This window comes from Aquarana catesbeiana, linkage group LG02 (assembly GCF_042186555.1).
Source record: "Aquarana catesbeiana isolate 2022-GZ linkage group LG02, ASM4218655v1, whole genome shotgun sequence".
Lineage (NCBI taxonomy): Eukaryota > Metazoa > Chordata > Amphibia > Anura > Ranidae > Aquarana > Aquarana catesbeiana.
In genome coordinates this window covers 799,564,794-799,579,793 of record NC_133325.1, presented here as the reverse complement: position 1 = coordinate 799,579,793, position 15,000 = coordinate 799,564,794, and the positions used below count along the sequence as shown (strand labels likewise).

The 15,000-nt window shown below is 40.9% G+C and overlaps 1 protein-coding gene across 1 annotated transcript in view; it reads right to left on the bottom strand.

Annotated features, from left to right (window-relative positions):
* Positions 1 to 15,000, bottom strand: part of SPAG17 (sperm associated antigen 17) — a gene marked incomplete in the record, with an annotated part of 227,908 nt that overhangs the window by 91,785 nt on the left and 121,123 nt on the right. The window contains 5 exon segments of the mRNA XM_073614557.1: positions 2,451 to 2,491; positions 2,756 to 2,971; positions 4,591 to 4,741; positions 9,099 to 9,212; positions 13,729 to 13,866. Coding sequence (XP_073470658.1) covers positions 2,451 to 2,491; positions 2,756 to 2,971; positions 4,591 to 4,741; positions 9,099 to 9,212; positions 13,729 to 13,866 — 660 coding nt within the window.

The window sequence follows — 15,000 nt, the reverse complement described above, 5'->3', positions numbered from 1 at the left end:
GGGGTTGGCACCACCATACATTCTGGTCCAGCACCCTCTACTGCCTTCACTACACTAGGAGAAACAATAGGTGCAGACACAGACTTGGCAATCACACTTTCTGACACTGACTGGGGAACCACAGACTGGGGGGACACTGACAATACAGACGGCCTCAGAGACACAGATTCTGATTGGACAGAGACACTAGGATCCCCTGGTACAACCTCCGCCAACCCAGACTCTTCTCTATCCGGATGGAAAAATTCCTCCACCAACTCAGGCTTATTGTGCAAAGCCTCAGGGCACCGGCTATAAGGGTGACCAACCTTATCACATTGGTTACATTTAATGATGTTACAGTCCCTCGCCAGACGCCCCAGTTCCTGGAACAAAGAACACTTCTGTTCTGGACATTTAGAGGAGAAATGTCCCTTGACTCCACATTTATGGCACAGCTTAGGTTGACCAGGGTAGAAGACAGTAATTCTATCTCTACCAATAAAGGCAGAGGAGGACAAATTCTGGACCACATTCCCACACACACTCAACCTCATTGACACCGACCACCCACCCATCCAGATTCCTCTATATTCCAAAATCTTTTTTAGGGTTTCACCAAACCTCCTCAACCAGACCCATAAATCCTCGGGGGGTATAGACTCATTCCTTGTCAGGATAGTCACATTTTTTATCAAGGGCTGTCTTGAGACAACTTTAGGGACAAGCCCCTTCCAATCCAGCTGGCCCCATATACATGCTCATACCGCTCCAAAAACAGATCCAGCGACTCTCGATGCACAAATGATATATCATATTCATAGGAACCAGCCGGACTGATGAGAGCATAAATATCCTCCACCTTAAAACCCTATGGCTAGGATCTTATCCACAACCACCCTCCTGATTGGTGGAATACCTCCTCCTTCCCACCTGAGCTGTACCACATTTCTGCGTTTAATGGTAGAAGGTGCGTTAGGTGAAAGTCGCACAACTGGCTCCCTTCCACCACCAGTAGCATGACTTTGTCCCGACACAGCCTTAGCATAACTCCTTACTAGGACAGATGACACATTAACTGGTTGCATAGGAATATTAACTGGCTGTATAGAAACCTCTGAAATCTGGTTTGGTAAATTACCCACCACCTGATCCTCCCTCCTCCCCTCCAGCACAACAATCCTGCTCGCCATAGTCCCAGAAGTACCACAGATACCAGCAGTCCCATCATCAAGTAAAGTCTTCTGTTTAGAAAAAAAACAGCTATTTCATCGTTCATACGGCTCTCCTGCTTTGCAGTTACAATGTTCATGTGACATTCCTGCTCTGCACTGTAAGTGTCCATGTGGGACTCCTCACAGCCAGCAGAAACTTCTCTGTCTGGATACATGCCATTTATTCCTGCATTCCCATAATCTTCATCTGATGAGTTGGTGCCACTCAAGGGAGATTCCATTTTGTAATGGCCTGCAGCAATCCAGCATTTTCCTCAACCTCCTCCTGGGATGACCCAGGCCACTGGGGAGGGAGGGCGGCAGATACTGACTCAGGTGCAACAGATCCTGAGACAGGGGTAGTACTGGGGCCACCATGTGAAGCCACTTCCTTACCCCCCATCCATACTGTCGCTATTGCTGTGGCATCCACCCTCTGGCTGGTACTGGCACAGGCACTTTCCTTCATCTGTTGGAATCTCTCCTCATTCTCACACTTTTCTCTGAACGCACCGCTGCTCTCTTTCAGAGAGGCAACCAACTTCTCCTGGTTTTTCAATGCCTCTTCCAGCTTGGAGATGTCAGCTTGGAGACTTCCCTCTTACTGTTTCCAGACTTACTATGCAGGGATTTCTTTTTCCTGAGATCTTCTTTCATGACAGAAAGTTTCTGTTCCTCCTTAGCAATGCAGTGAAGTCTGTTCAGCACTTTATCCTGGAAGACTGGTAAGGACTCCTCTTGCATAGAGACAGGCCCAGGATCCATTGCAGCTTGAGCACATGGAGTAGGCCTCAGTGCCTCTGGAGAGCCTCCACCTTCATCTCCCCCCACCCACTGCATGGTGGTTGGGGGAGAAGCCTGCAGGACAGGCCCAGGTTTAATGTTTCCTCTAGCTGAGACCAAAGTAGAGTGAGCCAACAGCACCTTGCAAAACAGCACCACCTGGTGGAGAAGCTCCTCTGTGCAGAGACTGATGTGACTGGCTCAGTGATCTCTGTACTGCACTGCGGTATATGTCAGAGCTATATTATTGTATAATAAAAATAATAGTGTGTGACTGTGGGGGGACATTAGAGTGTAAGCTCCTCTGGTCCAGAGACTGATGTGACTGACTCAGTGATCTCTGTACAGCACTGCGGTATATGTCAGAGCTATATAAATATACTCTGAGAAATATTCCAGGTTGACCATACAGAAATAAAATGTAATTCTTATGTTTTGATATAAAAAAAAACATTAAATGAAAATAAAACTTACCGCTGCTTCCGCTGAGTTCACATCTTGTACTCCGGCTCTCTCTATAGGTGAAAAATGAGAATTGCAGTCAGAACTTTAAAACATTACATTGTGTCAACCTACATTTTAAAAAAAATCCCCAACCCCCTCCCCATCCTCAAGATATGAGAATGTCCCTGTCGCTGCTTGCATCTGTCCATATTGATGTATTTTCACTCATTCTCCTTCCTGCTGTCAGCATTAGAATGTTATAAATACAACAATTGATACAATGTATGGGAAAAAAGCAGAATGTCGGGATCCGGGTGACCCCCCGGCCCCCTCACCCGCAGGATTCGCCTTCTCATACATCTTCCTGACGCTGTATATTCGGTGAACTTCTCGTGCAAATGCCGCCGGATCGTCCCAGGGAATGTGATCGCCGTCCCCCAACATCTTTCCGGGGCTTTCCAGCTCCCCAAACTCATCGAACCCGGTCAGGGTCAGACTCTCCAACGTCAGGAGCTTGAATGCCCGCGTCACGCCTTCCCAGGATGGCAGGTCTGTGGCAAACAAACTTGGAAATGTGACATATTCTACAGTAAAATGCAGGTAAAGTTAAAGAAGCGTGCAATATCTGAATTATTATTAACAGAATTGTTATTATTGTTATAATTATTATTATTGTTTAATAAAAATAATCATTATTGTGATATTATTATTTATTATTATAATAAATTATTATTTTTGAACAATAATAATTATTATGATATTAATATCAATTATTATTGTTATAATAATAATAATTATTATTATTATATTTAGTATTATCTGAATTTTTATTATTGTTGTGGAATAACTGAATCCAGTGGTCGGCCATGTTGCACTAGTGACAAAGAGGTGTGCAATTTCTGAATTCATTATTAACAGAATTAATATTATTGTTATAATTATTATTATTATTGTTAAATAATAATAATTGAATTACTATTACTGTGGTAATATTATTTATTATTATTGTTATAATAATAAATCATTATTTAAAAATAATAATTATTATTATTATGATATTAATATCAATTATTATTGTTATAATAATATCAATTATTATTGTTATAATTATTATTGCTAAATAATAATTGAATTACCATTATCTTGATAATATTATTTTTGATTATTGTTATAAAATAAATTAATATTTAACAATAATAATAATAATTATATTATTATGTATTATTATTGTTATAATAATAATTATTATTATTATATTTATTATGTGAATTATTATTGCTGTGCAATAACTGAATCCACTAGTCGGCCGTGTTGCACTAGTGACAAAGAGGTGTGCAATTTCTGAATTCATTCTTTAACAGAATTATTATTATTGTTATAATTATTATTGTTAAATAATAATTGAATTACTATTATCGTGATAATATTATTTTTATTTATTGTTATAATAATAAATTATTATTTAACAATAATAATAATTATTAGTATATTATTATTGTTATAATAATAATAATTATTATTATATTTATTATGTGCATTTTTATTATTGCTGTGCAATAACTGAATCCAGTAGTCAGCCATATTGCACTAATGACAAAGAGGTGTGCAATTTCTGAATTCATTGTTAACAGAATTATTATTATTATTGTTATAGTTATTATTATTATTATTGTTAAAAAATAATAATTGAATTACTATTATTGTGATAATATTACTTATTATTATTGTTATAATAACAAATTATTTAACAATAATAATAATCATTATTATTATATTATTATTATTGTTACAATAATAATAACTATTATAATTAATATTATGTGAGTTTTTATTTTTTCTGTGCAATAACTGAATCCCGTGGTCGGCCGTGTTGCACTAGTGACAAAGAGGTGTGCAATTTCTGAATTCATTATTAACAGAGTTATTATTATTGTTATAGTTATTATTATTATTTTATAATAATAATTGAATTACTATTATTGTGATACTATTATTTATTATTTTTATAATAATAAATGATTATTTAACAATAATAATTATATTTATTATTATTGTTATAATAATAATTATAATTATTATTATGTGAATTTTTATTATTGGTAGGCAATAACTGAATCCAGCGGTCGGCCTGGTTGCACTAGTGATACCTCCCCCCGTGTGCAGAACTCACCCGTGTTACAGTAGTGCATGAGCTCGTGGATCTGCGCCAGCCTTCGGGAGTTGATCTCGGGGGTCGGTTGCTGGAACTGGAGGCGTTCAGCTATCGGGAGTTTTCTCAGCATCGTTTCCTCCACTGTGTTGGGGTTCAGAGTTTTTGGGAGCTGAAATAAAGCACAAAATGGGCAGCATAGTGGCTTAGTGGTAAGCACTTTCTGCCGCGCAGCACTGGGGGGGGGGGGGGGGGGTCCTCAATTTGAATCCCACCCTGGACACTATCTGCATGGAGTTTGAATGCTCTTCCTATAATTGCACAGGATTCCTTCCACACTACAAAAAAGACATACTGGGAGGATATTCAACTCCTGTCTAAATTGGCCCTAGTATGTGAAATAGGGACCTTAAGTCCCTATATATGCTTCTTGAGGGCAGGGACTAATGTGAATGCTCTATATAAGGTATATTTATAATAAATCTGCATAGCAATTCGCCCAGTGAAAGTGCATGCGTATTCATACTGTTTAAATGGAGAAAAAAACAAATGTTATATAACTATATGCTGTGCTATTCGAAAGTTTTTCATCAATTTCAAACAGGAAATGCCACATTTGGCCACTAGATGGTGCTAAATATCACAGGAACTGGCTATGTAGCACCATCTAGTGGACAGAATGAATGTGCAATTTAACTGAGAAACGCTGCATTTGGCCACTAGATGGTGCAAAATATCACAGGAATATCCTATGAGACATAGCACCATCTAGTGGACAGAATGAATGTGCATTAGACATGTGCACTGCCGAAAAATTTGTTTCTTTTCGTTTCATTCGTTTTTTTTTTTTTCGTTTTTTTTTTTTGTAAATTCATAAATTTCGGAATTTGTAAATTTGAAAATTCGTAATTTGAAAATTCGTAAATTCTAAAATCTGGGAATTCGTAAATTTGAAAATTCGTACATTTGAAAATCCGAAAATGTCAAAGAACAAAAATTCCAAAAAATAACTAACTAATAATAACTAACTTAAATTATAGGTGTTGGAATTTCCTTTCAAATTTGGCTGTTAGTGAACGTAACGAATACGAATTTATCCGAAGTTACGAATGATCCGAAATAATGAATGCCGGATCTAAGAAAATGGAACGGAACAAATTAATAATAATAATAATAATAATAAAAGTTTTTATTATTATAATTGTTATTTTTTATTATTAATTTGTTACGTTCCATTCGTTTAGATGCGGCATTCGTTATTTCGGATAATTCGTAACTTCAGATAAATTCATATTCGTTACATTCACTAACCGCCAAATTATTTCAGATTTTCAAATATTTGGGTTTTCGTTCTTATTTTCGTTCTTTTGAATTTTCAGATTTTCATTCTTATTTTCAGATTTTCGATTTTCAGAATTTTCAGATTTTTTGAATTTCCAAATTTTCAGATTTTTTCATTTCCGAATTTTCAGATTTTTTTAATTTCCGAATTTTCAGATTTTTGGATTTTAGAATTACAACATTTTTTTGAATATTCGGAGAAGTTTGGAAATTCGAAAAAAATGCAGATATTTCCAAATTAATTAATTTGTCAAAATTGGTTAATAAACAAATTTGGAACGAAACGAATTGCACATGTCTAATGTGCATGCACTTTAACTGAGATTTCGCCACAAGGTGGTGCAAAATATAGGAGTTTCCTATAATTTGTAGCACCATCTAGTGGACAAAATGAATGGGCCACTAGGTGGCGCAAAATATCATAGGAATTTCACATGAGGCAAAGCACATTCTAGTGGACAGAATGAATGTACATGCACTTTAACTGAGAGATGCTGCATTTGGCCACTAGATGGCGCAAAATATCATAGGAATTTCCTATCATACATAGCACTATCTAGTTTGAACAAAATGAATGGGCCACTAGATGGCGCAATATAAAGGAATTTGCAATGATACGTAGCACTATCTGGTGGACTGAATGAATGCGCATGCACTTTAACTGAGAAACGCTGCATTTGGCCACTAGGTTGTGCAAAATATCACAGGAATTTGCAATGATACGTAGCACCAGAATGAATGTGCATGCACTTCAACTAAGAGATGGCGCATTTGGCCACCAGATGGCATAAAATATCACAGGAACTTTCTATGAATACGTAGCACAATCTAGTGGACAGAATGAATATGCATACTCTTTAACTGAAATTTGGCCACTAGATGGTGCAAAATATAGGAATTTCTTATGATTTGTAGTACCATCTAGTGGACAAACTGAATGGGCCACTAGATGGCGCAAAATGTCATAGGAATTTCACATGGTACGTAGCAACATCTAATGGACAGAATGAATATGCATGCACTTTAAAAAGGAGATTGGGCCACTAAATGGCACAACATATAGGAATTTCCTATGATTTGTAGCACCATCTAGTGGACAGAATAAATGTACATGCACTTTAACTGAGAAAAGCTGCATTTGGCCACTAGATGGCGCAAAATATCACAGGAATTTCCCATGACACGTAGCAACATCTAGTGACAGAACGAATGTGCACTTTAACTGAGAAATGCTGCATTTGGCCACTAGATGGTGTCAATTTCATAGGAATTTCCTATAACACAGTGAGGGAAAAAGTATTTGACCCCCTGCTGATGTTGTACGTTTGCCCACTGACAAAGAAACAATCCGTCTATAATTTTAATGGTAGGTTTATTTTAACAGTGAGAGACAGAATAACAAGAAAAATATCTAGAAAAAAGCATTTAAAAAAAGTTATAAATTGATTTGCATTTTAATGAGTGAAATAAGTATTTGATCCCCTATCAATCCGCAAGATTTCTGGCTCTCAGGTGTCTTCTATACAGGTAACAAGCTGAGATTAGGAGCACTCTCTTAAAGCGAGTGCTCCTAATCTCAGCTTGTTACCTGTATAAAAGGTATAAGCAACCAATCAGATTCCAATCTCTCCACCATGGCCAAGACCAGAGAGCTGTCCAAGGATGTCGGGGACAAGATTGTAGACCTACACAAGGCTGGAATGGGCTACAAGACCATCACCACGCAGCTTGGTGAGAGGGTGACAACAGTTGGTGCGATTATTCCCAAATGGAAGAAACACAAAATAATTGTCAATCTCCCTCGGTCTGGGGCTCCATGGAAGATCTCACCTCGTGGAGTTTCAATGATCATGAGAACGGTGAGGAATCAGCCCAGAACTACACGGGAGAATCTTGTCAATGATCTCAGCTGGAACCATAGTCACCAAGAAAACAATCGGTAACACACTACACCGCGAAGGACTGAAATCCTGCAGCCCCGCATGGTCCTTCATGGTCAAGAAATCACATGTACAGGTCCGTCTGAAGATTAGTAATGAACATCTGAATGATTCAGAGGAGAACTGGGTGAAAGTGTTGTGGTCAGAGGAGACCAAAATCGAGCTCTTTGGCATCAACTCAACTCGCCATGTTTGGAGGAGGAGGAGGAATGCTGCCTATGACCCCAAGAACACCATCCCCACCATCATATATGGAGGTGGAAACATTATGCTTTGGGGGTGTTTTACTGCTAAGGGGACAGGACAACTTCACCACATCAAAGGGGTGATGGACGGGGCCCCATGTACCCTCAAATCTTGGGTGAGAACCTCCTTCCCTCAGCCAGGGCATTGAAAATGGATCATAGATGGGTATTCCAGCATGACAATGACCCAAAACACACCGCCAAGGCAACAAAGGAGTGGCTCAAGAAGAAGCACATTAAGATCCTGGAGTGGCCTAGCCAGTCTCCAGACCTTAATCCCATAGAAAATATATGGAGGGAGCTGAAGGTTCGAGTTACCAAACTTCAGCCCGGAAACCTTAATGACTTGGAGAGGATCTACAAAGAGGATAAAATCCCTCCTGAGATGTGTGCAAACCTGGTGGCCATCTACAAGAAACGTCTGACCTCTGTGATCGCCAACAAGGGTTTCTCCACCAATTACTAAGTCATGTTTTGCGAAGGGGTCAAATACTTATTTCACTCATTATAATGCAAATCAATTTATAACTTTTTTTGAAATGTGTTTTTCTGGATATTTTTGTTGTTATTCTGTCTCTCTCACTGTTAAAATAAACCGATCATTAAAGTTATAGACTGATCGTTTCTTTGTCAGTGGGCAAACCTGCAAAATCAGCAGGGGGTCAAATACTTTTTTCCCCCACTGTAGGTAGCACCATCTAGTGGACAGAATGAATATACACGCACTTTAACTGGGAGGATTGTTATGCAGTTTTTTTTTTTTAATATAAACAGCATTTTACATAAGATGTATTTATTGCCACTGCTGTAAAAAATATCCGGAATTCATAAAAAAAGGAACTCAAAAATGCTGCATACAAAATCGCAGTGTGAGGAGAATTCTGGGAAGATTATTAGGATTATCCCCAGCATACCATACAGCACAGAGGACAGAGATAATCCACGACACTTTGCCTGGCTGAAATGTGAATTGGAGGACTCATATTCAAGGAGGGTCACTCACCTGCACCTGGTAGGTCCTCTCCCTGGTCTTGTCGTGGAAGTGGAGCAGGTGAGGTCCTGTAGATGGCGCTGTTTTCTCACTCTGCTCATGTCCAATGAAGGTGTTGTATAGATTCTGAGCAATGAGAAGGTGCGCAGAGGTTAATTGTGCTGCAACCACTGGACCAATCTCATAAAAAAATTACCATTTCTCTATCATTCATGCTTAAAAAAAATGGTAAAAAAATAAGATTTTACAGAGAATAAAAAAATCCCATTTTCTTTATATTTTGATTCTTTTACTTAACTTTTTTTCTTAAACATAACATTGGTGGTCAGTGAGAAGAATGCTCCTTACATTGGTGATCAGTGAGAAGAATGTTCCTTACATTGGTGATCAGTGAGAAGAATGCTCCTTACATTGGTGATCAGTGAGAAGAATGTTCCTTACATTGGTGATCAGTGAGAAGAATGTTCCTTACATTGGTGATCAGTGAGAAGAATGTTCCTTACATTGGTGATCAGTGAGAAGAATGTTCCTTACATTGGTGATCAGTGAGAAGAATGTTCCTTACATTGGTGATCAGTGAGAAGAATGTTCCTTACATTGGTGATCAGTGAGAAGAATGTTCCTTACATTGGTGATCAGTGAGAAGAATGTTCCTTACATTGGTGATCAGTGAGAAGAATGCTCCTTACATTGGTGATCAGTGAGAAGAATGTCCCTTACATTGGTGATCAGTGAGAAGAACATTCCTTACATTGGTGATCAGTGAGAAGAATGTCCCTTACATTGGTGATCAGTGAGAAGAATGTCCCTTACATTGGTGATCAGTGAGAAGAACATTCCTTACATTGGTGATCAGTGAGAAGAATGTTCCTTACATTGGTGGTCAGTGAGAAGAATGTTCCTTACATTGGTGATCAGTGAGAAGAATGTTCCTTACATTGGAGGTCAGTGAGAAGAATGTTCCTTACATTGGTGATCAGTGGGAAGAATGTTCCTTACATTGGTGATCGGTGGGAAGAATGTTCCTTACATTGGTGATCAGTGGGAAGAATGTTCCTTACATTGGTGATCAGTGAGAAGAATGTTCCTTACATTGGAGGTCAGTGAGAAGAATGTTCCTTACATTGGTGATCAGTGGGAAGAATGTTCCTTACATTGGTGATCAGTGAGAAGAATGTTCCTTACATTGGTGATCAGTGAGAAGAATGTTCCTTACATTGGTGATCAGTGAGAAGAATGTTCCTTACATTGGTGATCAGTGAGAAGAATGCTCCTTACATTGGTGATCAGTGAGAAGAATGTTCCTTACATTGGTGATCAGTGAGAAGAATGCTCCTTACATTGGTGATCAGTGAGAAGAATGTTCCTTACATTGGTGATCAGTGAGAAGAATGTTCCTTACATTGGTGATCAGTGAGAAGAATGTTCCTTACATTGGTGATCAGTGAGAAGAATGTTCCTTACATTGGTGGTCAGTGAGAAGAATGCTCCTTACATTGGTGATCAGTGGGAAGAATGTTCCTTACATTGGTGATCAGTGAGAAGAATGTCCCTTACATTGGTGATCAGTGGGAAGAATGTTCCTTACATTGGTGATCAGTGAGAAGAATGCTCCTTACATTGGTGATCAGTGGGAAGAATGTTCCTTACATTGGTGATCAGTGAGAAGAATGCTCCTTACATTGGTGATCAGTGGGAAGAATGTTCCTTACATTGGTGATCAGTGAGAAGAATGTTCCTTACATTGGTGATCAGTGAGAAGAATGTTCCTAACATTGGTGATCAGTGAGAAGAATGTTCATTACATTGGTGATCAGTGAGAAGAATGTTCCTTACATTGGTGATCAGTGAGAAGAATGTTCCTTACATTGGTGATCAGTGAGAAGAATGTCCCTTACATTGGTGATCAGTGAGAAGAATGTCCCCTTACATTGGTGATCAGTGGGAAGAATGTTCCTTACATTGGTGATCAGTGAGAAGAATGCTCCTCACATTGGTGATGATATAGAATGGGATGGCTCTGTTCCTGCATATAATTTCTCAGGTCGGCTTTAATAGAAAAGAACGGTTCACATCGAGTGCAAAAGAAAGTTTAATGCAGCAAATAAAATGGAAGTTTATAATCAGACAGAAAATCAAAGAGCGTAGCGAAGCCTCATAACTGATCCTTGAGCCGGGAATGGCGTCTCCGGATAATTTTTACCACTAACAGACATGAAGGAGAACAATGGGCTGAACTGGTTTTTATTGGGAGTTTTATCTTTTATTAGTAAAGCTGCAACATTGTATTCAGAATATCGATACTTTATAATAACAATGTGTTCCTGAATAACGACTCATCATTCCTTATAGTAATCCAGGCTGGACATCATTTCCTTTGTCTAACATAAACCACAATGTTTTTTAATTTCATAAAATATGCCGTCTCAGTTTTGCTGATCTCTTCCAGCCTCTTGCACCTATTTCCTGCCTACATGTCACTGTCACTGGCTTCCTGATGGACGATGGTGACCAATGCCAGGACAGTTGTCACCCTATGAAATGAACTGCCTGAAAAAGGACCTCCATGATAAGATCATCTGCGAATAATGTAACGAAATCTGAAGATTTAATCTGTTTATATTTTGCCCTCCTTGGGTCCTCCCCACCTCTTCAACATAATAATATTTTTAACCACTCGCTGACCAGTCCCTCAGCCATAAAATGGCTACAGAGAGGTCAGATAACTCTGGGAGGGCGTACTATAATGTCCTCCCAGAATCGCGATCCGGGAATGTGCGTGACCGTCGGTTCTCCCAGACCCAGCGTGTCACGGATCGGGGTAAAGGGCCAATGGCAGCAGGCCCTTACCACGTGATCGCTCTGTCCAATGACGAAGTAATAACTTGTAAACAAACCGAAGCATGTCCGGTTCGGCTCCTCCCCTCTCCTCATGCCGATCGGTACAGCGTGTGAGGAGAGGAAGGAGCCGGTGCAGCAGCGCTGTGGGTTGGATCTGAAGGGCCCACAGCGCTGATATGTGCCCATCCCTGGTTCATCCATCCACATTCATACTCAGCATGCTCCATTCCTTGCTCATCCATCCTCACTCATGCTCCATCCCAGGCTCATCCATCCATCCCTGGCTCATCCATCCACATTCATACTCATTCATGCTCCATCCCTGGCTCATCCATCCATCCATCCCTGGCTCATCCATCCACATTCATACTCAGCATGCTCCATTCCTTGCTCATCCATCCTCACTCATGCTCCATTCCTTGCTCATCCATCCACATTCATGCTCATCCATCCACATTCATGCTCATCCATCCACATTCATGCTCATCCATGCTCCATCCCTGCCTCATCCATGCTCATCCATGCTACATCCCTTACTCACCCATACTCATTCATACTCCATCCCAGGCTCATTCATCCACATTCATACTCAGCATGCTCCATCCCTTGCTCATCCATCCTCACTCATGCTCCATCCCAGGCTCATCCATCCATCCCTGGCTCATCCATCCACATTCATACTCATTCATGCTCCATCCCTGGCTCATCCATCCATCCATCCCTGGCTCATCCATCCACATTCATACTCAGCATGCTCCATTCCTTGCTCATCCATCCTCACTCATGCTCTATCCCTGGCTCATCCATCCACATTCATGCTCATCCATCCACATTCATGCTCATCCATGCTCCATCCCTGCCTTATCCATCCTCATTTATGCTTATCCATGCTACATCCCTTACTCACCCATACTCATTCATACTCCATCCCAGGCTCATCCATCCACATTCATACTCAGCATGCTCCATCCCTTGCTCATCCATCCTCACTCATGCTCCATCCCAGGCTCATCCATCCATCCCTGGCTCATCCATCCACATTCATGCTCCATCCCTGGCTCATCCATCCTCATTTATGCTCATCCATGCTCCATCCCTTACTCATCCATCCTCATTTATGCTCCATCCGTGCCAAGCCCATCAGTGCTCATTTCGTGCCACATTCATTCCACATCAGCGATCATCCGTGCCACATCAGCGATCATCCGTGCCACATCAGCGCTCATTCGTGCCACATCAGTACTCATCTGTGCCACATCCATGCCACGTCAGTTCTCATCCGTGCCACATTGGTGCTCATCCATGCCACATCAGCTCTCAACAGTGCCACTTCAGTTCTCATCCATACCACATCAGTGCTCATCCATGCCACATTCATGCCACTACAGTGCCCATCAGTGCCACAAAAGTATAGTATAATAGGTAGTCAAATTTGATTTGAAATGTATGTCCCTAGAACACCTAATGGTGCTCCCTGCATGTTGGGCCTCTGTATGTGGCCAGGCTGTGTAAGTCTCACACATTTGGTATCGCCGTACTAAGGAGGAGTAGCAGAATGTATTTAGGGGGTCATTTTTGCTATGTGTTAGAAAAATCTTCTAAATGGACAACTTTGTGTTAAAGAAAAAAAAAAAGTGCGTTTTAATTTTCTTTACACATTTTCCAAAAACTTGTGGGAAAAAAATGACATGTTCAAAAGACTCATTATGCCTCATAGATTATACATTGGGGTGTTTACTTTCCAAAATTGGGTCATTTTTGGGTCAGGGAGGGCCGGAGGGAGGATTTAAAGGATTTTTACCTTCTTTTCCTTTTCTGAGAGGGACAGAGAATGGAGGATGGAGACCAGGTGACCAGCGATGGCGGGGTCCAGGCCGTCCGCTCGGGGATCTGGTATCATCTCATTTGGCGGTATCAGATCTTTCTCTGTTGCAACAACCTGAGAGAAGAAGATGGAGGATCACATGTCACAGGTAATGCAAAACAAGATCCGCACCTACCCCTCCTTTTACAGTCCTCGGCCCCCCATAATACAAGCATGTCTACTAACCTACCTCTCCTACCCTCCTTTACAGCCCCCCCCTCCCATAATACAAAGCATGTCTACTAACCTACCCCTCCTACCCTCCTTTACAGCCCCCCCCTCCCATAATACAAAGCATGTCTACTAACCTACCCCTCCTACCCTCCTTTACAGTTCTCAGCCCCCCATAATACAAAGCATGTCTACTAACCTACCCCTCCTACCCTCCTTTACAGCCCCCCCTATAATACAAGCATGTCTACTAACGTACCCCTCCTACCCTCCTTTACAGCCCCCCCCTCCCATAATACAAAGCATGTCTACTAACCTACCCCTCCTACCCTCCTTTACAGTCCTCGGCCCCCCATAATACAAAGCATGTCTACTAACCTACCCCTCCTACCCTCCTTTACAGTCCTCGGCCCCCATAATACAAAGCATGTCTACTAACCTACCCCTCCTACCCTCCTTTACAGTCCTCGGCCCCCCCATAATACAAAGCATGTCTACTAACCTACCCCTCCTACCCTCCTTTACAGTACTCGGCCCCCCATAATACAAAGCATGTCTACTAACCTACCCCTCCTACCCTCCTTTACAGTCCTCGGCCCCCATAATACAAAGCATGTCTACTAACCTACCCCTCCTACCCTTCTTTACAGTCCTCGGCCCCCCATAATACAAAGCATGTCTACTAACCTACCCCTCCTACCCTTCTTTACAGTCCTCGGCCCCCCATAATACAAAGCATGTCTACTAACCTACCCCTCCTACCCTCCTTTACAGTCCCTGCCCCCCATAATACAAGCATGTCTACTAACCTACCCCTCCTACACTCCTTTACAGCCCCCCCCCCCCATAATACAAAGCATGTCTACTAACCTCCCCCTCCTACCCTCATTTACAGTCCCCCCCCCCCCCCCCCCCATAATACAAGCATGTTTACTAACAGCCCCTGCCCCCCCATAATAAAAACATGTCTACTATGGTTAATGGTAGAAAGAGGCACCAAAGGAACCACGTTGGGTCCCACAAACCACTACTGTTTCA